The sequence below is a fragment of the Anabrus simplex genome, chromosome 2 (genome assembly GCF_040414725.1).
Source record: "Anabrus simplex isolate iqAnaSimp1 chromosome 2, ASM4041472v1, whole genome shotgun sequence".
In the NCBI taxonomy this organism is placed as follows: domain Eukaryota; kingdom Metazoa; phylum Arthropoda; class Insecta; order Orthoptera; family Tettigoniidae; genus Anabrus; species Anabrus simplex.
This window is the reverse complement of record NC_090266.1, coordinates 1,074,603,188-1,074,626,861: the sequence shown is the minus strand read 5'-3', so window position 1 is coordinate 1,074,626,861 and position 23,674 is coordinate 1,074,603,188. Positions and strand designations below refer to the sequence as shown.

Below are 23,674 nucleotides of genomic sequence, written 5' to 3'. Positions count from 1 at the left end.
AATTCCTGTATAAATGTTTCTTTTAGTCCTTCTCCATGGTTCGAATGTTCGTATTTCCTCATAGCTATTGTCACCAACGTTTGATGGATGTGTGTGTGTGAACCCAGATTAGAAATCTATGGGAACGTGGATTTTTCGAAGTATAAATATAAATACTTGAATCTAGGATGAATATATATTTTTAGTGATACAACTGCAGAAAGTGGTATTCATTTTTTTATTCAGGGTGAACGACGTTTTAGTATCAATTTCCTGTAAAAATGAAGTGGCGTATGGCTTTTAGTGCCGGGAGATCCCAGAACGGGTTCGGCTCGCCAGATGCAGGTCTTTTGATTTGACACCCGTAGGTGATCTGCGCGCCGTGATGAGGATGAAATGATGATGACAACACACACAACCAGCCCCGTGCTAGGGAAATTAACCAATGATGGTTAAAATTCCCGACCCTGCCGGGAATCGAACCCGGGACCCCTGTGACCAAAGGCCAGCACGTTAACCATTTAGCCATGGAGCCGGACTCAATTTACTGTAATTTAACGTAACTGGTGCTTGTTTTTATAAATAACCATTGTTTCTGTAGTGTCTGTACCTGTAAATATTGAGCAAGAATTGAGAAATTTATTACTGGAAATTTAATGAAGACCTGTCCAAGCGTTTCCAAAAAGTAAGTTTCGAATAAGTGACGGATATGCATTCCGAGGATAGCCTTTAATGTACTCATGAGTAGCGTTCGAGCCATTTATCAGTGTGTCCACAATATTTTTGTGGGATATATCTTAACCCCCTCTAATGTGAGGATGAAGGTCCAAAATTAGGTATGCATACATCATGGTGGGTACTTAATTTGATTTTCCTGCTATTTTCATCACTTAGACAATATAAATTCTGGAATAACGCTTTAATCAATATTTGACATCGCCTTACTTAAAACCTACCTTCAGTGTCTTGCGTGAAAAGATATGGCATGAAAATCAAATCTGATGTGTTCATTTCCACACCTCGGGGAATTTCAGCGTTTCTCTTCTTTATTCGCTACTCTTATTTGTCCGACTCATTGGCTGCATGGTCAGCATTGAGGCCTTCGGTTCAGAGGATCCCGGGTTCGATTCCCGGCTGGGTCGGGGATTTTAATCGCATGTGGTTAACTTTTATGGCTGGGGAACTGGTTTTTTTTTGTCTCAACACTTTCATCTTCATATTCAGACAACGCACTACACTACCAACCACCACAGAAACACGCAATAATGATTGGGTTGGCGTCAGGAAGGGCATCCGGCCGTAAACGAGAGCCAAATCCACATTTGTTACACAGTTCGCACCCGCGACTCTACATCCGTTGAGAAAGAAAAGAAAAGAAGAAGAATAAGAAAAGGAAGAAGACGAAGAAGAGGAAGAAGAAGAAGAAGAAGAAGAAGAAGAAGAAGAAGATTCGCTACTCTTGTTTATTCTGTGCTCACAGCAGGAAAGTTTGATATACCCTACTTCACGCCCCATGGTACATGACCCAAACATACCCCTATTTTTACTTAATTCTGCACTAATACAGCCACAGAAATAATAGCCTACTGCAGCCATTCCCATATTGTGATCCGCGGACCCCTGGGGGGCCACGACGATGATCCAAGGGGTCCGCAATAATAGTGTAACTTGTATGTACTTAAACAGCAGAATTGTGTTATACACACACAATTCATAGACCATTATAATAAAATTTAGGAAGTATGGCAGGGTCTTCTTTATGGCTTGCTCCGTGTGTCAGGGGAACACGCACGGAAGGCGATAGCCGGGTGACTCATTTGCCGAGAGATATATTGCTCTGAGTGGTGCTGCGGAGCCGGCTAGGGAAAAAACCTATATAACTCGTAACTTGGCCGATAGATAGTACAAGTTAACAACGGAAAATAAGTAGTATAAGGCAGTGTAAGTGATGTAACCGTGATACACTTGGAATTGCTAGTATCCACGCTCAGATCTTATTTTCTCTTCTTTGAAACTGAACATGAACTGCCCTCCCTTGAGGAAGAGCAGGAGAGTAAGTGACAAATAAGTTGTGGTATGATACTGGTGGAGAATCAGATGGAGTGGAGCGTTTAGCGCCAGGAAGTTACGTGAATGTTTCACAACGCCACGTCTCTGATCGAATTTTTTCTTCATGAAATTCCCTAGGGCCGAATTCATAGTCAGCACTTATACATAAGTGGAACCCTTCAGTATAATAAGGGATCACTTATAATAAGTGATCTTGAAGTTTACATTCCATAGACAGCACTTAAAGAGCACACTCATTGTTAAGTAAGTATTCACCTGAGATATGGCAATGCTGTATATTATGCCCATGCTTCCTGGATAGTGTAGTTCTGGCTACCGAGTAGTGGGATGATCTATTGTGTTTTGTTTATCGAAGGACACCGCGCGCGACATTTTTGAGGTTAAAAGATTGTATATCAGAATGGATAACGAAACAGCGAGCTGAGACGGCACCTACAAGAAATTGTGTCGAAGTACATGCACGTAATGTAGCACCAGCAGACCGACACAGTTTCTCATCAGAATATGAATGACGTGGTAAAAACTTGTTGAGGACAATGCAAACTGCGAAAATGCCCAGAGTCTAATTACAGAAACGGTATTTAGACGATGTCTACGGTTAAACAATGTCTAAGTATGGCTGTCGCATTGCAGAGACGTTATATATCACTTAGACACTGTCCAAAACCGATGTTCGACCGCTCATGTTTAAACACTGCCGAGAGCACTGTTTAACCTCAAATGAGAGGAGTGAATCACAATCAGAGGTTATGTACCATGAAATACGTAATTTGTATTATCATGTTGAGACGATTCGGGGAAGAAAGGCTAGTCCGACGGCCTCTCTGTGGCTCGTCCGCTGCTAAATCGCAGCAATTCATTTGACATGTACGGGGAGATAGCTCTTAAAATAAGGTTTCGCTTTTCGAGAGTTGTTTCTTGTGACAGACAAAGTGAGTGTCCGGTAGCTGTCAACTTGAATACAATTCTTGGCAACCGATATATTTTATTATATAGGGGCATGGGGTAATTTCCATGGAATTTTAGGTCACTTCGACTACATACATATCAGCATTACGTGTCCGATCGTCACAGGGCTTTCACATACATCAACCTGGAGGGATTCACTTGTATTTACTGCCAAGTAAACACACATAATAATGAAAACTAAAAAAGTAGGATGTATGGGTTTTTTAATATATATAATCGCATAAGTTTTCGGCAACTATCAGATAGGAAAAGGCAAGTGGTGGTGATCGTGGTGATTGGGGAGGTACAGCCGTGTCCATAATAACAGCCCTAGTATATACCTGGTGTAAAAATAGGGAAACTACGGAAAACAATCTTCAGGGCTGCCGATGATGCGTTTCGAACCTACGACCTCCAGAATGCAAGCTACATCTATATGGCCCGTACAACACACTCGGTTAAACATTAATATTGCTTCATCTTCTCTTCGTCGGAGCTACCGTATTTATGAGTAGATTACACTCACTGTAACAACGCTATAATCAAAGCTACACTTCCCCGTACGGTGGCATGTCGCTTAGTTCCGATAATATTATGAGATTTGATTTCCACCGAAAGCGATAATCTTACCTGTGGGCAAGTCATGCTCATGCTTAGCCATATTTGAATAATGTGTAGTAAGTCAAACAGCTGACTAGCGATCGGCGCGCTCACCGACGAATTTCATTGGTTGCGACAAGTAAAGAGTTGCATAAAAGATACTTCTATCTTCATTTTGAACCAATATTGAAACTTTAAGCGATGTCTAGTTTAACACCGATTGAACGTTGTTTATGCAATGGAAGATCGTGCTCGTTTTAGACGTCGTTTTGGCAGTCGTTGTCTACGGCTTAAAATTAGTCATCGTTTTTGCAATCGGCCCAATATGTTTATAGTTATCCAGGCACTCGAACCTATACAAATATTCAACCAAATGTAGAATATCCAGCCTTACAACGCTTTTAATGATTTGACAAGTATATCCGTAGCCGTTACGTTGTAATAGGCCTAATTACTTCCCCAATAAAATGCAAATAGTATGTTTTTGATGTGCGATGCCATAATTTCAGAAACTTTTGATATAATCCGGCAAACGATTGGTTGACTGACCTGATATAATTAGCACAAACCAACCTTAAAATAAATGGTGGTAGTGCAACACGTTCATTTTTCTTATAACTCAGTATAATTCGTTACTATTCCATAGGCCTACAGTCTTGATAACTTATCAACTTGTAACAGGTTTCCAATTAATTAAGCGAAATGCCGATAATAATAATAATAATAATAATAATAATAATAATAATAATAATAATAATAATAACCTGAAATTAAGAGTTGGCATGCCGAGCTCGATAGCTGCAGTAGCTTAAGTGCGGCCAGTATCCAGTATTCGGGAGACAGTAGGTTCGAACCCCACTGTCGGCAGCCCTGAAGATGGTTTTCCGGGGTTTCCAATTTTCACACCAGGCAAATGCTGGGGCTGTACCTTAATTAAGGCCACGGCCGCTTCCTTCTCACTCCCAGCCCTTCCCTGTCCAATCGTCACCATAAGACCTATCTATGTCAGTGCGACGTAAAGTAACTAGCAAAAAAAAAAAAGAAAGTTGGTATAAAATCTCAAAACAATATCTTCATTAATGGTGAGATAGTGAGTCGTCTAGAGATTATCTTCACTCTCTCAATCAAAGGAAGAAAAATATTCATAACTCTCACTTTACTAAAACGAAACCTTCTTTAAATTGTTGGTCACATTACATTTCTACAGGATTTTCCACCTCTACTGTGTGCACGGAAAGCATTCTGTGAATGAAATGCAACATATTCAGGAAAATCGTAATCCTCCATCTTGCTGCAACATAAGTGTGTATGGGAGGTCCACTTATAGCAATAAGTGGGACACTTAAGTAGGTAATATGAAATGAAAAATTTTAACCATCATTGGTTAATTTCTCTGGCACGGGGACTGGGTGTATGTGTCGTCTTCATCATCATTTCATCCTCATCATGACGCGCAGGTCGCCTAACAGCGTCAAATCGAAAGACCTGCACCTGACGAGCCTAACTTATCCTCGGACACTCCCGGCCCTAAAAGCCATACGCCATTTCATTTCGTTTCATCTGTCCCAGCTGTTTCAGGTACAATCTCCTCGGAGCATGACGCCTCTACGGAATACGGGAACTGAATCCTCAAATAAAATTGAACTCGAATCAAACGGATTTTCGTCTGGCTCAAATTGATCTTTCAGTGCACCTGTAATGTTAAGATCTCTTTCGTCAGACTATGAATCATGAGTCCCCCGACTAGTTAGTATACACCCAATCTGAAGTTATGGAATATTTACATTTGTACTAAGTAATAAACATCTTAGGTGCCGGTATGCACTTAATATAAGCCTGCTGAATAATAAATACAGAGTTTTCATTGCCTTTTTAATTTTATTATGTCCTATAATTGATGACGTGAGGTCTCATAGACTCCCAAGAAACATAAAACATGTGGACTTCTTTAATTAAAAATCTTGCAGAGAGCTGTAGTTTATGTTACCTTCTTATCTGTGTCAACACACTTCACACCCTGGGTCAGGGTTAGCTCTCTACGTTCGATTGAAGTTTTCACGTGGACTGCCAGACCTCACGTCAGTAGTTACGCGAGTATTTTTGTCAATCCAGGTTGCGTGGTCAGCGTAAGTGAAGTGAAATGACGTATGGCTTTTAGTGCCGGGAGTGTCCGAAGACACGTTCGGCTCGCCAGGTGCCGGTCTTTAGATTTGACTCCCGAAGGCGACCTGCTCGTCGTGATGAAGATGAAACGATGATGAAGACGACACATACACCCAGCCCTCGTGCCAGCGAAAATAAATGATGGTTAAAATTCCCGACCCTTCCTGGAATCGAACCCAGGACTCCTGTGACCAAAGACCAGCACGCTAACCATTTAGTTATGTATCTGGACTGAGAGTGTCTTCTTCTTCTTCTACTTCTTTTTTCTACCGCTTTTCCCACACCTGTGGGGTCGCGGGTGCGAACTGTGTCGCACATGTGGATTAGGCACTGTTTTACGGCCGAATGCCCTTCCTGACGCCAACCCTATATGGAGGGATGTAATCACTATTGCGTGTTCCTGTGGTGGTTGGCAGTGTAGTGTGTTGTGTGAATATGAAAAGGAAAGTGTTGGGACAAATACAAACACCCAGTCCCCGAGCTAGAAGAATTAATCAGAGGCGATTGAAATCCCCGACCCGGCCGGGAATCGAACACGGGAGCGTCTGAACCGTAGGCCTCAACGCTGACCATTCAGCCGATGAGTCGGATCCGGACTGAGCGTAAGTCAAACATCGCAAATGATTGGTCCGTTGCAGTTATTATGACTACAAATCCTCATTTCGAATAGTACATTGGGGAACTACTAATGAAAAATGTAGTAAGATGACAATTTTCCTTTGGCTATTGGAGATCGCAGTTTGTAACGCTTTCGTGTTGTTCAGGTTGTATCCTGAAAGCCCGAAAAAGAATGGGATTCTTGAAGGGTTTTGGCACGGATCAGGTGAAATTACGAATCAGAAAAGAATGATAAATGAGCGAGTTCCCAGAGAGATACGTTCAGGAATAGGCAACATTTTGCACATAAGACCCGGTGCCGAGGTAAGAAAGAACAGAGAAACGACAATCATGCCGTACCTGTCCAGCATTCTTGAAGGGAAAAACAGCATACGAGTGTTTTAAGTGGAGTTGCCGGTTTGTTTGCAGTCTACTAAAAAAATCTGCAACATTTGCATCGAGGTCGGATGAATATCACACCATCTGTGCGAAACTTCAGTGCCGGAATGATAGGTTCCGAAGTGTGCTGCACGTTTCCATTTATATGATTATATTTGTTAACGGTACGTTTGTTGTGTTCTGGATCAGTGGAAAGTGATCTGTGTGGTAATTGCGGTGCATTTGCATGATTTTAGTGACGATAACGATCAAGGTGAAATTATGTCGATGTCTGCGTACTGTGAGTAAGAAAGAAGGGTAAATATATCGAATTTTTGCATTATTATTTTTCTCTCTCATTCCCGTTCAGGCCATGAAGGCCCTTGGAGGGGTGGAAGGTAAACGTTTCCACTATCCGTAACGTCGGCACTTGATGGGGTCAAGTGGTTATCTCTACGAACGGTTGCATTATTAGATACTACATATATTCATATTATGAGAGATTATTACATGCTGAATCAGATTAATTGAGATGACTTTGTACACGTTTGCCAACCATTTTTCATGATAGAAAACTTCTGCTAGTAAAAGTAACTAGAGGTTACAAAAAAAGCACTAAAAACGTATGCGTAGGAACGACGAGAGGTATTAAACATGACGATATCTGTACTGTTTGTTGTGAGGGCTTATAAATCTGAATTTCAGTTTCCGGAAACTCGTTAAAGTTAACAGCGCAGTTAAAGATACAAGCACATTTAGGTAACTCACAGGTAACTGTGGTGTACCAGAAACCGGCCATTAGAGTTTCATGGATAACGGCAGTAACAGGATGCTACCAGAAATACATCCGTAGAAAACAGGACTTTTTAACTGTGTTATAAATTAATTAATTTTAACGTGTGAAATTATTTTAAATCCGGAACAGTGCATTTTCAAACATTCTGATGCGATAGTTTAATTTAACTCTCCTGATAAACAGCTGTCCGTTGTGTGCTGGCCTTAAATGGTTAATTCCCTTGGCTAGAAATAGCCACACGAAATTATTATTGTTACGGAGTTTTGGTGGAACAGCAGAGGTGAAAGAAGGTGCTGGCTGGAATAGGTCTCAACTACAGAATTAAAGTTAATTTAAAACTTTGACAAAGGTTATATTTTCAACAGACAACAAAGTTTAACAATTTTCATATAGACTTTCAAAACTCAACAAATAACAAGTCAGCAACAAGCCAAAATCAGGTACAAAGAAATTACAAGATTTCGGCGGTTATTACAAAATCTGGGCTTCAAGCCCCAAGTATAATTCCTGAGCTCTCAGCTCACAACTACTATTGCTGAAGGGCATAAAACCCCTAAGCACAAGGAGCACTTGCTCCTAATTACAGTGTTAAGAAAAAGAGCAGACCCGCTCTCAATTTTACAAGCCTATCAAAGGCTACAGCAAACTTCATTTCTATCTGCCCTTAAGGCACACCAAGAAACAGGAGTATTTGATACCCAACCTACAGGGCCTTTACATGAGGAAAATAAAACATCAGGTTAAGTTACTGGCCCATAATACAAAATAGAATGGAGGCGAAGCTTGCACTCCTAATACACTTTTAAAACCTACTTGGCACTAGGCCGCTTACGCAAGGGCTAATCCCATATTAAGGAGGTGACACGATAAGAAAACTTTATTACATTACGAAGAGAAGAAAAACGGTTATGAAAACGTAGTCACCTCAAAACAATATGAGTGGGAGCTCGAGAGGGTTAGGCACTCTCTATCCCAATTTTTAGTTAAAGAGACGGAATTTTTACCAAATGTCTATTACATTTTAAAGATAGGTTACATGAGAAAAGTTTCGAACCTGCCCCGAGGGTTAAACTGCTGAGCTAGCAAGAAATAAAGTTATTAAACGGCCATTACCTTGTGGATGAACTGCTGCCCGAAGAAAGAGGCGCTTCCCGCCCCCTGCTACCTAATCACACACTAAGCAAGATGTCAATGAAGTGGCACCGAGACTAGAAAATCAGCAGTTTAAATACCCTCGTGGAACATTCGAGACCTTTCAAGAATGAGTACACACACCCCCCTCAACTTTATTGGATAGCTTAAAGCAACATATCCATACCGGAGAAGACATACGTTATTGGTCAAAAATTAGAGAAATTCGGGATTGGCTAAATTCAAAACAAGCGGGTAGAAATGATTAATGTTGCCAACCCACAAACCACAGAACAAAATTTAGTAAGTTCAAAAACTTATGAACACAATACTTCTTCAAGAAGGTTCATTACTTTACAACAGAGTGCGTAATCCTAGTTTTTTCTCTGTAGAGACATCTAGAAGAGAATGTCCACACTTCTTGATACGGAATAAACAAACACAAATCGAAATAGACACAGTTCAGAACACTTCAAAATTACACCATTTACCGTAGTGACATCTTTTAAGAAATAGTAGAATTAGTTCAGTTCTCAAGGTTCCAAACTTCTCCTGTAGAGGATTTTAAATTGGCGCAATATTTGAATGAGCGGCATGGAGGTGTACCGCCCGGTACAATTATTATTACTGATGAACATGCACTAAGAAACGTTTCTGATTATGACTTCGTTTAACATTTGTAGACGTCGAATGCCGTAAATAACTACACTATCGTGAAGTTCCACATTATATTGAAGAACATGAACATACGAAATAAATATAATTAAATCACTTAAATTATGAAGACCTTCTCCCATAGCAACATCTCTAAACTATTAATGGTAAGATAACATCAGATTCTATTCTTTTGTGAAATTCGGCAATAGTTCTCCTGATGTGGAAGCTCAATGAAATCAATGCAAGCTCCTGGTCAAATTGGCGTTGATTCCAATTTCTACTAAAACACTGAGGATCATGAAGGTGAACTGCTTCATTGGCTGCTGATAACCACCTGTAGAAGTGATCAAATAAATCGTATAAATGCCCATGATCTTCAAATTTCTTCAGTTTTACAGTATTTCTTGTGAAGATGGGCTCCTTCAATAAAAATGCATAAATGTGACAATGCCTACTTGATGGCTTACAGCATGTTAAGAAACTCCTGCCGGACGAAATTCCGACGACTTCGTGTATTTTAAAATCTACAGTAATTTAAGTGATGAGGTGTCATGCGCGGCCAGACGTCCTATGTTGAATCTCCTTAGTTTTATTTAAATAAGCAATAATAAGGGGAGCACATTACGCTCGGTTCTGGACCCACCATTCAAACAGGCACCCCCAATGGAGCTGCATATACAATTTTAACTACAAGCCAGCGCTCCTGTCATTCTTAAATCTCAAATATCTATCAGTACCGAGAATTGAAACCGGGACTCCGAGGACGGCGGTTATAATCGTTACGCTATGGAGGTGGACCGAAGCGTAGATAAAACGAGTGTTCTGGATTCTTTTTAAGCCGAAGCAATGTTTAAATTGTACCCGTTTGGCAATAGGAACACGAGATTTCTCAAGGTGTGGAGCGTCCGTATTACTAATGCACGATGGAAGGTATAAACAAAATGTATAGGTATAAGAGAGCTTTTTCAAACACGTTAAATGCCATTATTCCACTTAAAAATGACGAGCATTGAGTACATAAACCCACCCAAATAAGTAAAATCCTGACACTAACATGGAACTAAATAACAATTATTTCGAAAGCATACAATTAATCTCAAATAATATTAAACATAATTTGGACGCATTGGTTTCGTCAATTTTCCAAATCAACATTACTTTCTCCCAGTAAAACAAACGATTAATATAAACAGTGACTATAATCTCATTATTTAATCATTACACACTCATTTACTGTTATGAACTTCTGAGTTATAAAGTATTTACAGATGATTTCAAAATTATTAAATGATCACGAAAAAATCGAGAATTATGGGATCTTCGGAATGTAACGGTTCAAATCACGTTACAAGGTGATATCTGTATTTTTATTATTATGAATGTTTCATCTGTGATATTATTATTATTATTATTATTATTATTATTATTATTATTATTATTATTATTATTATTATTATTATTATTATTGTTCAATTCAATTATGCATGATGATCGCTTGCGTGATTGTAGTTAAATGTATGTATTCTGCCCGTTTAAGCTACGACTAGCATTTGGAGGCACGCAACCCTCTCAGGGGTGCTCAGTAAGGGATTGACATGTTCCATGATAAAATGGTGTGGATTAAGGAGATGGGCAGATATACGTAAATAATGAACCATCGAAATCGAAATAAATGGTGGATGATTTATTCCAAAAATAATAATTCCTTCCTTCTCAGAATGATGATTATGTGAAATGATCGCTAAAATTTTAATTTTATATCAACTCTTGCTGTACATCCAAAAATTAAAACAAATGGGATGGTACAAGTTAATGAATTCTGATTAATTCTGACAAAATTGTTTCGTCCATGTCACATTGTTTTGTGAATATTACTTTGAATGTTATCTTTGATTTTCTAGAAAATGATGCTCGCACGCATGTCAATTCATGCCGCAAAATCTGGAACAAGATTTTAAATATTGAAGTTATACGACTGAGCAAAAAAATAAAAATGAAAATACAAAAAAAAAAAAATTAACAAATTACTTTTGTCGCTTACTTTCACTTTTAATTTAATTACTTTCCAATTTAAATCGACTTTTCAATGATTATCTGCTCGTTGTAACATATCACACGTGATATTACGTGGCAAAGTAGGTAAGAAAATGAGAGAAAGAAAAAAAATTAATTTAAATTAAATCCTTAACCATGTGTCATAATCCTGACACAACGCCGAAATTCGGAACAACGATGGTTGCACACATAAATCGATATTACACAATAAAATTAAGTCACACAACCTGTGGAATAACAACATAAAAATGCACGAAATGATCTCCCATTACCATCATCCACCAAGGAAAAACAATTGCAACCAACTACAACTAAGAGTATTATTTACAAATATACACCTGTCCACACGTTGTCCATTCATCTCCTGGGAATGGCAGACTCCTGTAAATAAAATCCGCACCAGTAACTAATCCACCTGGTACAAACAATCTAGGTAATGATGACTGAAAAATATCGCCAATATCTGTATCGAACTCGACGTTACCAACGTTTAGCATATATTGAGGAAGTGAATAATATTATACAACTTCGATTTAATATTATTGGTGATGACGCTCATCCAGTATGACAAATAACTATCTCATACACTCAATTTTATTTTGAAGGAAGACATGTGGTTTACTTCGTGATTCAATATTTAATGAAGACGCTATCGCCTATCGCTCACAAACAACAACTCGCACATACGTCAAATGACGATCAATTATTCCAAAATCTCCGTTCATCAATGCTTTCAACATCGCAAAAATATATATTAAATGTGCCTCTATCCATAGAGACGTGAAGATTCGCCTTCGAATAGCACATAAAATCAGCATAATTCATGCCATAATTCACCACATGGCACAAAGCGAGAGGAAAAATAGCGAAAATAACTCGCAACATCCGTTCAAAATATTACGGGAAAATTTACATAAATGACTTGAACCACATATAAATATAATAATAAGACACTATCCTTGCTTAAAAAAGTATGAAAATGGATTCAAAGAAAGCTATCCGTATCGTTAGCACAGCGTTAATATGTCAGATGAGCCTATTGCCTCGTGTAAAATATAGCAAACAGTTTTGGGCAAAAATATAAGAGAAATGCCTTTTGAAGAATGAAAATATCACGCGTACACAATCCTCAATATCATAGTAATCGAATAGAAATGTAAAATTCCTTAAAGGTTAGTAGATGGCGGATATTTAAATCAGATACATGTCCGATGACATAACTATTTGAAACCCGCATGGCCGATGATGTTGACACCCTGTCATCATCCACCTTAAAATCATGTAGTAAGTGAAACTGCAAATCCAACGTCGAATAACGCAAGAAAATAACATGGTAAAGATACTAAAAAGCTACTCAAACTACTGTATAATTAATAATCCCTTCAAGAAGAAAGTTAACTACATATTACAGCTACATAGAACGGATAATACCCAGTATAAATGAAATGTCGACTTAACTTGGATGTCTTGATGACCATGGTGTTCTTCTAGGCAGGATTCAAGGCATTAGGACGCCGTTGGCGTCGGTTCTGGGTTTTTATTGCTGCATCATGATCCAAGCGATGTCTCTAAGGCACACGAACTTCACACTGCAGGCTTCCATTTCCTTGGCCGGTATCGAACTCGTATTACTTGCAGTACACTGAAACTTACACAAAAATATTAACACAAATGCATCAAACTCGTGGTTTCACAATTAGCAAAGATTGATACGTGCCTTCTTTCCTGACACTACTGACGTCTGTTAAGATGTTGAAATGATCTGTTAAAGCCGCACTGAAATAACACTGCTCCCCTCGTAGAGCGAATAACAGCTGTGCCCAGGCTTGTACGAGACCTTCTTATGTAGTAGCTTCCCGAGCAATCACGCAGCCAGCAGAGAACAGCAGCGAAACAGACTCGAGAGAATGAATGAGAATATTCTAGTACCAGCTCGCCACCTATGTTCCGAGCTCTGACGTCACACCTCGTGGTTCAATTGACATCCTGAATTCCTCGGCGTTGTAATTGAGATGTCCGTTAATTTCTTGTTAAATAATTATATAATTAATTCCCTAATTAACTTAATTTTCAATTATTACTATTCGTGCCTTCCTGAAGTATGGTATCACGGTTTTTATGCATACTTGTTGGAGAGTGACTATTAGGATGTCGGATCTGACGTGGTAATCTGACGAAAGATTTTAAATGTAATACTTGTCGTGGATGAAAGGTTCAGCTGTATTAAAAAAATTTCTCGTCTTCTCTTGTGGTAATAACATGGTCTTTCACTCCTCAGCAGGTTACACCAAAGATAAACCAAAAAAAATCATCCCTTTGCATTTCCCTGTCGGCACACCGCGCGAGACACCTGGGGTACAGTCCGGTCTTATAAAATTCACGGCCGATCCCAGTAGACCAAAATGTCACATCATATATACGTGTGTGTAAATTAACACTAAAAACATGTAGAGTAAAAGTTACTGTATATCAGATGTGGAAGTATTGTGTGTAATCACTGGTGACATTACAGCATGTTACAATACTGCCAGCGTAACTGCCGAGTCATCGCTCTTTCATTGTGTGCATTTAGCGATGAGCTCACTTTTTTGGAGAACTCTAGGGTGCCCCAGGCAATTTCACCATTGTATGTAACATTTGGAGCCGGGTGGGAGTATATCATGATTATTTATGGAGATTGCGTAGGTTTGTCAACTAAAGAGTATAAATACTAGGACCAGTGTCTTATAGCGTCAGTCACTGGGAGAGCGAGGCCACAGAAGGTCAGTCAGTCAAAGGAATGGAGAAGCCTCAGTCGGTCAGTTAGTTGAAATCATATGGACAGAGAGACTTGTCATGAAGTCACATAGAAGGAGAGACTTGCCAAGAAGTCATATGGATGGAGACACTTGCGAACAAGTGTAGTACTGAGATGATAGTAGTCAGTCATCTGGATGGGGAAGCAGCAGTCACATGGATACTTAGTCGTCAGTGAAACAAAAAGGATACATCACCAAATTAGGCTTGATACACCTACAGCAAAACACCAACCCAAAGGAATACGTCGTAATTACACTCAAAGTGTTGCAGGTACAGTCAAGTGAACCAGTGACTGCTAAATTTCTTGTATCATTTTTAAATGTCCGACCAAGTGGAATTCAAATTAATGCCTAGTTTCTTTCAGTTGTAATGTCATACTTTTATATTATCATCTGTTTTATCGCAGCTAGTCTTACTATTTTTATCAAAATAATTTCAAGTATATATTTTGTTCTATCAAATTAATTTAACGTTTTATTTCAGGGGTAAAATTACATAACCTCAAATTTAATGGGGAAACCGAACAACAATCTCCTTTTCCTAGAACCTATATGGTATGTTGTCAAAAGTAAGCTTATTACCCCACGCCCTTTTAGTTTTTAAGTCCTCAGGAAGATAACTCTCTGATTTATGCCCGATTAAATATCAAGATGATAATAACTTATAAAGGATTCCATTTCTGTTTGTTAAGTGTAGTTGTTAAGCAGTACTTATTTTTGTGTTAACGCTTACTTATGTTTTGTTTCAGATCAAGCAGTATGAGAAACTTGAGTCAATTGAGGAACGAAGAAAATTAGCCCGAGAAATCTATGACAACTACATCATGAAGGAACTTCTAGCACACTCACACGTAAGGCTTTCCTACTTGTAGCTTTACTAATATTTAGAATTAATAAAACTGTGGAAAGGGTCTCCTACTTGTAGTTTTACTAATATTTAGAATTAATAATACTATGGAAAAAAGTTATTAAATAGCAAGGGTACAACGTGATAAAAGTAAGGAGTGAACAATAAATATTGTGATAACTCATCCGCGCTGGCAGTAAGATTGGTTAGAAATATGCTGAATCGAAATGTTTCATCACATTCCAAACATTATCAGTAATCAGAAGAAACGGAGTTGTAAGATACGGAGTCAGACTGTGTTATGCGATAAAGTGCAATATAGAATTGGATTAAGGTTCGTGTATTATATTGTATTATATTATTTTACTTTTATGGTTCAACCAACGGTACGGTAGACTTTTGTGTCACGTTGCTTGCTTCCTATGTATCGTTCAGGATATAAAATGAAGCCGCCATACCCCTTAAGAAACAACATCGTGTATGTGACAATGTCCTTCCTATCCATTATATTCCTTCAGACTGGTCCCGCCTCCCAGCCACATATGGATATGCAGTCCGTCAGAACAATCTTCGTTGTGCTTCTTTCCCAATGCGTACGTATGCACCTTACCGTGGAATGCACTTTTGCATGACGTGTTTACGAATTCCTAGAGTGTAATGTATTTAAGGTTCATTTTCCTGTACACATAAGAACAGGAAAATGAATACAACGAAAAGTGTTCTGATGGACTACCTATCCATATGTGGCTGCAAGGCGTGACCAGTCTTCAGGAAAATAATGAATAGGAGTATTGGCATATATGCGGTATTGTTTCTTAAGCGACGATAATTTTTCATTAAGGGACAAACAAGGATACAATCGTCCCTTGTAATTGGAGAGTTTGTTCACGAAATTTGTGATGGGAAGCTCAATGATAATTCAAAGTCACCTAGTGTGAGAGAATCATTGAACATAGAGAATGGAGAATCCATTAAAAAATCAGTTTCTATTCACATCAGAAATATTATGACCAACAGTCCCTCATCTTTTATCGGTGTATGTGTGAAGAGCCCCTGAAATCTATGTCGTCTCTAGTTTGTGTATAGTAGCGTGTGGATTTATAACATAAATTCAGAGTAAGATCGAAAGAAACAATGTTGGAAGATGCGATTCTATAGAAAATCCATTCTCGGGTGACGGAAGTGGGACTCGAACTTGGATCTATTATCACTGAGAGCAAACTATTCGAGCCCTAAGAAACCAGTCTGGTGAATTCATAGTAGAATATCCCGAAGCCAGGCTGTAAAAGGTCGATGTTTCAATGCTACATTTGGATGAAGTCAGCGTCAAAATTATAAACCTCAATTTTTATATTAGCTTGTTTCGTATCATCTATAAACAGTATGAGTCGATAATGCTATATTTATCTCTAGATTCTTACCTTTCTGTTTATGCACAAAATGTTTCCCTAATCTAATTATCTCCTTTATAATTTCTTAAAAGATGAATGTTGAACACGCAGGCTTTGCAGAATGGAGCGGAGAAGTTCCTAGATTCCGCCATCTATTCAAATGTTCTACTCTTCTAACAGTTACGGGGGTCAGAAATATATAGCGTACACTGAACTTGTGAAAAGTGAGGAGTCTGCATGTGAACTCAAATAAAAACCATATCGGCGTTAAATATATATTTCATAATCGTAGATTTTCACTGCCTCCGCTGAAAGTATAAACGGAGATTATAGTCAAATTAGAGTACCTTGGACCTGGAATGCACCTTTATAAATATTGTGTACATAATATGAGAATATTCGTGGTGAGTGAAGGAGCTTCTGTTCCACATGACGATACTTGACATGTACAAAACAGTCATTTAAATGTGTACACTAATTTTATTTTGAATATTTACATTTAGCATAACGGTTATTTCTCTTCCTAGAAATACTCTAAGGAGGCAGTAGCACACGTACAGAAGTATCTACTGAAGAATGAAGTCCCAACAAATTTATTTGAGGTACGTAAATTAATATATTATATTCAATTGGATGGTTTGTTTAAAATTATTATTTTATAATGCAGTATTATGTTTATTGATTTTTAATCAGAACACGACTACTCCAACTTTATCTATAATACTTATACTCAAAAGAGTGTGAATTGTGTTTGGGGCACTGGAAATTAATAAGTTCCAAGGCGAATTATTTTCTTGTATTCCTGAAAATATCCCAACAATGCACCCTACACTTCTGTGCCTTTGAGATGTTATTTACGAAATCTGTGCATAATGCAATTCTTAGTAAGCGAATGTATGGTATTATTCTCTTCCCTTTTGGCACATACAGCTCATTAGGAGCCTTGGCCTGCCAAGACAACTGCTACTATGGCCGGCAGATATTTGAGTGCCGCGTGGTCTGCGTGAAAACATTTTCAGCAGCATTGCTTGTCTTTCTGGACTGGGATTTTCTCCCCTGTATTCAGTATATGGAACCTGCCACTCTGAGTGTAATTTGTTGAATCCGCTGAACCTTTCTAAACTCTACTTTTAATATTATGGTCAATTATTTTAAAAATGGAGTGTCAGAAATCAATTTTATGTTAGCTACTTTTATAGATTTTAAATTCCTGATTTAGGACCTAGGGCGCAGTGATCTTCAGTTTTGTGCAGGTACTCTCACTGTGAGTATGAAACATGTTTGATCATTTGTGTTAGTTTAGTTTCTGTACTGGCGGAAGTACCTTCAACTATCATGGGCTAAAACTTCTCAAGATACTCAAGAACTTGAAATTGTATACTACCCCAGCATTCATTTCAGCTGAATGTTATTAATTCGATGATCCATATTGTTCAGGACACTTGGTAAACATTACTTTAACAATCATTAAACTCTCTGGCTTCTACACTAGAATTTATATCCGACTGAACTGAGTGAAAGTTTTAAAGTTTGTACCTGTACAGGGTCTCTCTTATTAACCCAGACCGAGCGCACACTGTTTGTAGTCTGCGCTACAGCAGCTACATCAGCCCAACTTACGTCGCGCGCGCCCGCCCTGCTTTAAGCGTGTATACAATATTATATGTAATCTTACCTTCATAATGAGGGACTTCATAAATACCATTAGGATTTTCTGCACATCAATAGTGAGAGTTACGATTGTTTATACGACCATTAAGATTAAACCAGGCCTCATCCGAAAAGAACACAAGCTGTCGGTCGAATAAACGATCATTCAATGCACTGTTGCCAACTTAGCGCATTTTCCGCTAAATTTGGCGGAATTAGAAGACTGTCGGCGGAGAAATATACCATTTAGCGGACAGCGGACTTTTTGGAGGAATTCTGGATTTATTATAGCGGAATTTAGCGTTTTATCCATGTAACTTTTTTTAAATTTGTACTCCAGTCTGTCTCCGAGCTTTCCGTATTTCTTGTCAGAAGCTAGCAGTCACACGAGGAAAACATGTTATTTGATTTGATGTTATGAGATCATGGTATCATAAATTTGTAATGCGTGAGGAAAGGGTGCTTATCTCTTAGCTGACGAATGACGACAGATACTGAAACTGTGAGAGAGTAGCATTTATATTAATTAATTATGCTATGAAGGAAGACTGGCCTGTTCTGTGTGTGGCCCTTGAGGTAGGGGATTCACCTAGTTTGTACCCGGCAGTAAAACGCCTACAAGTTTTAGCTCGTCGGCTCGTAGGTAGGGGTTAATCCCAATGAAACTCACAGATCAGGTGAGTGCAGACATTTACTTTTTATTATTATTATTATTAGTACTATTATTATTATTATTATTATTATTATTATTATTATTATTATTATTATTATTATTATTATTTGAGATCGGATTTCTTGGCGGAATTTTAGCGGATTTTTAGTAGTATTTAGCGGATCTTGAAATTATAAGTTGGCAACACTGATTCAATGATGCAAGATACCTCTCACAATATCTCACTCTTGTGGCTGCATGAGCAAGTTTCGATGGGCCTGTGTAACCTGTACGGTTTGACGTGTAACAGCTGTGTAGCTCTGTGTGTATAAGAAACCGAAACCCCTACTTGTGCTAATTTTGAGTGATTTATTCGGTGACCGCTCAATATAAGCACCAATGCCATTTAGCTTTTCCTCTGTTAAAATTGTTCGTATGCGCGCATATTTTTCATTGAACACTGAACCGGTAGTTTCAAATTTATTTACAATTACGTGAATCTGCGCTCATGAAGGTGACACTTCTCCAGGAAATTGCTGAAAAAATGCATCGCGTACCCGTCGAGCCGACTCGTACTTCCAATAAATCTTACATACCAAAAATACGGTGTTGCAATGATAACTCTCTCTCTATGTTAACAGCTGGGATTCAGACTGGCTACTGATTCTAGGTCGAACACGTGCACGCGCGCCTCCCGTACAGCTGCTTAGGTCTCCGAGAGTAAAAACGCCGCTGGACGGTCTCGGTTTATAATAGACCCTGTACGTTTATATTGACTAACAAAACCATAGTTAAATGATTGTTCATAATTAACTCACAATATTATTATTGAAAATAAGAGGTATCAGAATTTAAATAATGTCTGATGCAAATAACGTGACTTTATGATAACATGATAGTGTACCGTTAGTTATAGAACTTGCAGGTTTATTCCCTTCCCAAGAGAAGAATGTGTTTGCTCATTATTTCAAAGATATTACATTGTAGTATCCGTACTTCACACCCCTAAATTTGCCGTAATTTCTAAATCTGATGTGTTAATTACATGATTCAGTGCAACATAGTTAATGAACTACTTCTACCTTATGAAGCAAGATTTGAAAAATCAATTATTATTTTCTTTTCAGCCATACATAGAAGAGATATTTAATCATCTGCGAGGTGAACCTTTCAAGAAATTCTTAGAAAGGTGAGAATTGTTGCATATAGCATTGCAGTAATATTTTCTGTCGGAGTAGAAGCGCATGTTACACTACGTTTGACTCCTTTAAGTACACAATAACTCTAGTTTTGAAACGATACTCTCAACTTATCGTAGTATACTGTACTGCCAAATCCAAAATCACAAATAATTTTCAGTTCCTGATGTCTTTACTCGTAACTTAGTATCATTTATTTAGAATCAAGTGACGTAATGGATTCTAGGTTGATATATGTTATTCCAGATTGGAAAAGGGAATTTGGAATGCATTATTAGTGAAGTATACGAAGTATTCTGTCGTTGTTTAAGGTACTATTAAATGTTTACCTTAAAAATACTTCATAAATGTTATTCTTCAAATATTTTGGACAACAGCACATAAACGAGGTATTGAGAAGTATATCTCTATGTTCTTGCTGCGTTATGTTCTTACTGCTTCAACGTAACAGAGTTTTAAATTACATGTAACGAGCTTTAAAATTTCCATTATAAAACCCGCATTGGCTAAAAAATCAAGTAGGGAAATATTTAAGGATATATACTCAAATATTCTATTTAGCGGTCCGCCTATTCACGCTTCGTCATCTAGGGGAGCATCATCAGCTAGAATGTTAATCAAGTATAGATCAGAAACAAAAATAACATTTTATAATCTATTTTAAATGTCTTGTTGTTTTTAATGATTTTTAGCTTGTATCTCAACATTTTAAAGTATGATTTTTGTTTCTGATGTATATTTATTTAGCACTGTAGCTGCTGATGTCCCCTAGGGGACTAAACTTGTGCTAATTAATGTATTTAACGTATACTGAATTCCTGAGACAGCGGATAGGAATTGCTATCCAGCGAGGAAATGCTGCCAGTGTTATGGGCACTTTTCCAGACAACGCTCCACTGGATGAAGTCTTTATTTTACACCTTAGACTTTCGAGCTGGAGCGAAGTTAAAAATGATTGTTGAAATGAAAATGAAAACCTACAACCTGTTTTCCAGTCATTGACCGGGTCAGGGATGGAATGAATGAAGCAGATATAGGCTATTAGTACGATGGGGTCGCCACTCCCAAAGTGATTTATTAATGACTGATAGATGCTATGAAAGGAGAATGGAGAGTGTTGCTGGAATGAAAGATGACAGGGAAAACCGGAGTACCCGGAGAAAAACCTGTCCCGCCTCCGCTTTGTCCAGCACAAATCTCACATGGATTGACCGGGATTTGAACAACGGTATCCAGCGGTGAGAGGCCGACGCGCTGCCGCCTGAGCCACGGAGGCACTGATTGTTGAAATATTATTTTGTATTTATAATATTACAGTGTAATTAACAATTTCTTAATTAAGAATATCTCGGAAATGTAGGACAAGTATGTTCTAGTTTATGTAGATGATTTGCTAATTTTCTGTAATGATTTCAGAGAAATTGATAAATTGAAGAACTTCTTAAGCTTGAATTTTAGAATGAAGAATAGAATATTTGAATACATATTCTTGAATATTTCGCTATGATATTTAAATGTATAACTTGTTACAGGGATCGCTTTCAGAAATGTTAATTGACGCTACCTTGTTCTTAACCTTCCGTTTGTTGAAATTTATAAAAACAAGTAAAATTTTTGTTGGCAAATAAATATAGGGTATTTGTGTTTTTAAGGCCGTGACAAAAAATTGGAATGGGGATTTATGAACTTGTGCTCAGTATGCTTTTAGTTGTCACGGGATCGTTAATATCCTGATTATATCTGTATACTCTTCATTAGATAATTAGATGAGCTCTCACTCCACACGCAGAAAATTCCTTACTTCATATTTCATAGACATCACAGTCCTATGCCCACAAGGAATGTTACGTGAGAGTGCAAAATGTATGTAAAGAAGGCTACGCGTATTTCAGCGTCATACACCGAGGGGAACATAACACGGCAAAGTTGGTTCAATGAAACTTTCTTCTTTCCAACTGAATAGGAAGTTCTGTAAAATTTTATACTTAGAAACTTGAAACATCTCTTTTACAACATGAATTATTTTTTATAATTCTAATCTGTACCAAAATTGCAATTGAAATATGAACAGTCTTCAAAAAAATAGAAATTTGTGATATGGAGATCTTTTAATATTTGGATGAAGGATCCCCAAGACAGACCACTGAGCCTTATGTTTTCGTCATCTTGAGGATAACTATCTTTCTACACCCATTAGTCTTCAACCCTCCTCTTCCTCTTTTCATACATTTGCGTTACTCTTCACGCCTCAGTTACGAAGCTTACCGTATGGAATCTAACCCTACTCTCCCCCTTGCAAACACACAAATGCGCGCGCTGTGGTAACCAAACTTATTTCTATACTAAACTTATAAGATGAACCATTGACAAGGGTAGCTCCTTCTAAATTTTCGCTGCAGATTTCCAGAATTGTAACAGGGTATTGACATAATTTTATTTTTGAATTTCTTCTTCTTCTTCTTCTTCTTCTTATTATTATTATTATTATTATTATTACTTTATTATCGATTTACGAAAATAACGAATGTGGTACTAAATTGTCTCTTCCATAAGTCGCATTGTTATACCTTAATACCGTAGAGGTTTGAAATTTAGCACGACCTTGACACTGTGTGCAATCAACGTCCTTCAACAAGTTAATATCATAATAATAATAATAATAATAATAATAATAATAATAATAGTAATAATGCTATTCAGGCCAATGTATGCGGGACTTTTTGAATTAAATCACGTCCCTGTGGTTCGGATTCCACTTAAAACTCGAGGGGCTATGATAGCCTGGTTATATCAACAGTCACATAAACAATTAGCTTGCTTATTTTTCTAATAATAATAATAATAATAATAATAATAATAATAATAATAATAATAATAATACATTATTCCAGTACTTCAGTTAAATTCCGTTTTCTTGCTGTACCCTGATGGAATGTCAGGTTTGAGTCGAAAACTGATTTCTAGAGTTTTTATGCCATTTTTGTTCTCTTGAAGCCGGATTGAGTGGCTCAGATGGCAGACGAGCTTGGCTTTGTGATTCTAAGTTAGCGCTTTCGATCTCAGTTCAGTCCAATTTTACTTGAAAGTGATCAAATACGCCAGATTCGTGTCGGTAGAATTACTGGCACGTGAAAGAACTCCTGCGGGACAAAATTCCAGCACGACGGCGTCAACGAAAACTGTAAAAGGAGTTAGTGGGATGTAAAACCAATAACATTATGATGCTTTCCTGAAACTCCAAACCTAAATTCACGGCTGTTTGAATGGCCTGAAACTCACCGTCTCTATCACTGAAATCTGAAATCTGTCAATGATGTGCGAGCGCCTGTAACAAATTTCACATCAGGGATCTTCAAATCTGATCCCTAAAGTAGGAAATAGATTTCGTCGAGTTCTCTCCCTTCACTGCCCCTTGAACAGAAAGTGTTCCTACACTGACTGACAGAGCAAATGCAACACCAAGAAGGAGTGGTCAGAACTTTATGCCAATTGCAGGGTAAACTGACGTCACTGAGGTATGCTCATGATGTGAACTGCGCCACTGTGCTGCGCACGTAGCGAACGATAAATGGGACACGGCGTTGGCGAATGGCCCACTTCGTACCGTGATTTCTCAGCCGACAGTCATTGTAGAACGTGTTGTCGTGTGCCACAGGACACGTGTATAACTAAGAATGCCAGGCCGCCGTCAACGGAGGCATTTCCAGCAGACAGACGACTTTACGAGTGGTATGGTGATCGGGCTGAGAAGGGCAGGTTGGTC

General features: G+C 38.1%; 1 protein-coding gene across 1 annotated transcript in view; it reads left to right on the top strand.

Annotated features, from left to right (window-relative positions):
• LOC136863296 (G protein-coupled receptor kinase 1) overlaps positions 1 to 23,674 on the top strand; it is a 433,602-nt gene that overhangs the window by 311,818 nt on the left and 98,110 nt on the right. The window contains exons 2-4 of the mRNA XM_067139681.2: positions 14,922 to 15,023; positions 16,938 to 17,012; positions 19,840 to 19,901. Of these exons, the coding sequence (XP_066995782.1) occupies positions 14,922 to 15,023; positions 16,938 to 17,012; positions 19,840 to 19,901 (239 nt within the window). The remainder of the gene's footprint in view (positions 1 to 14,921; positions 15,024 to 16,937; positions 17,013 to 19,839; positions 19,902 to 23,674) is intronic.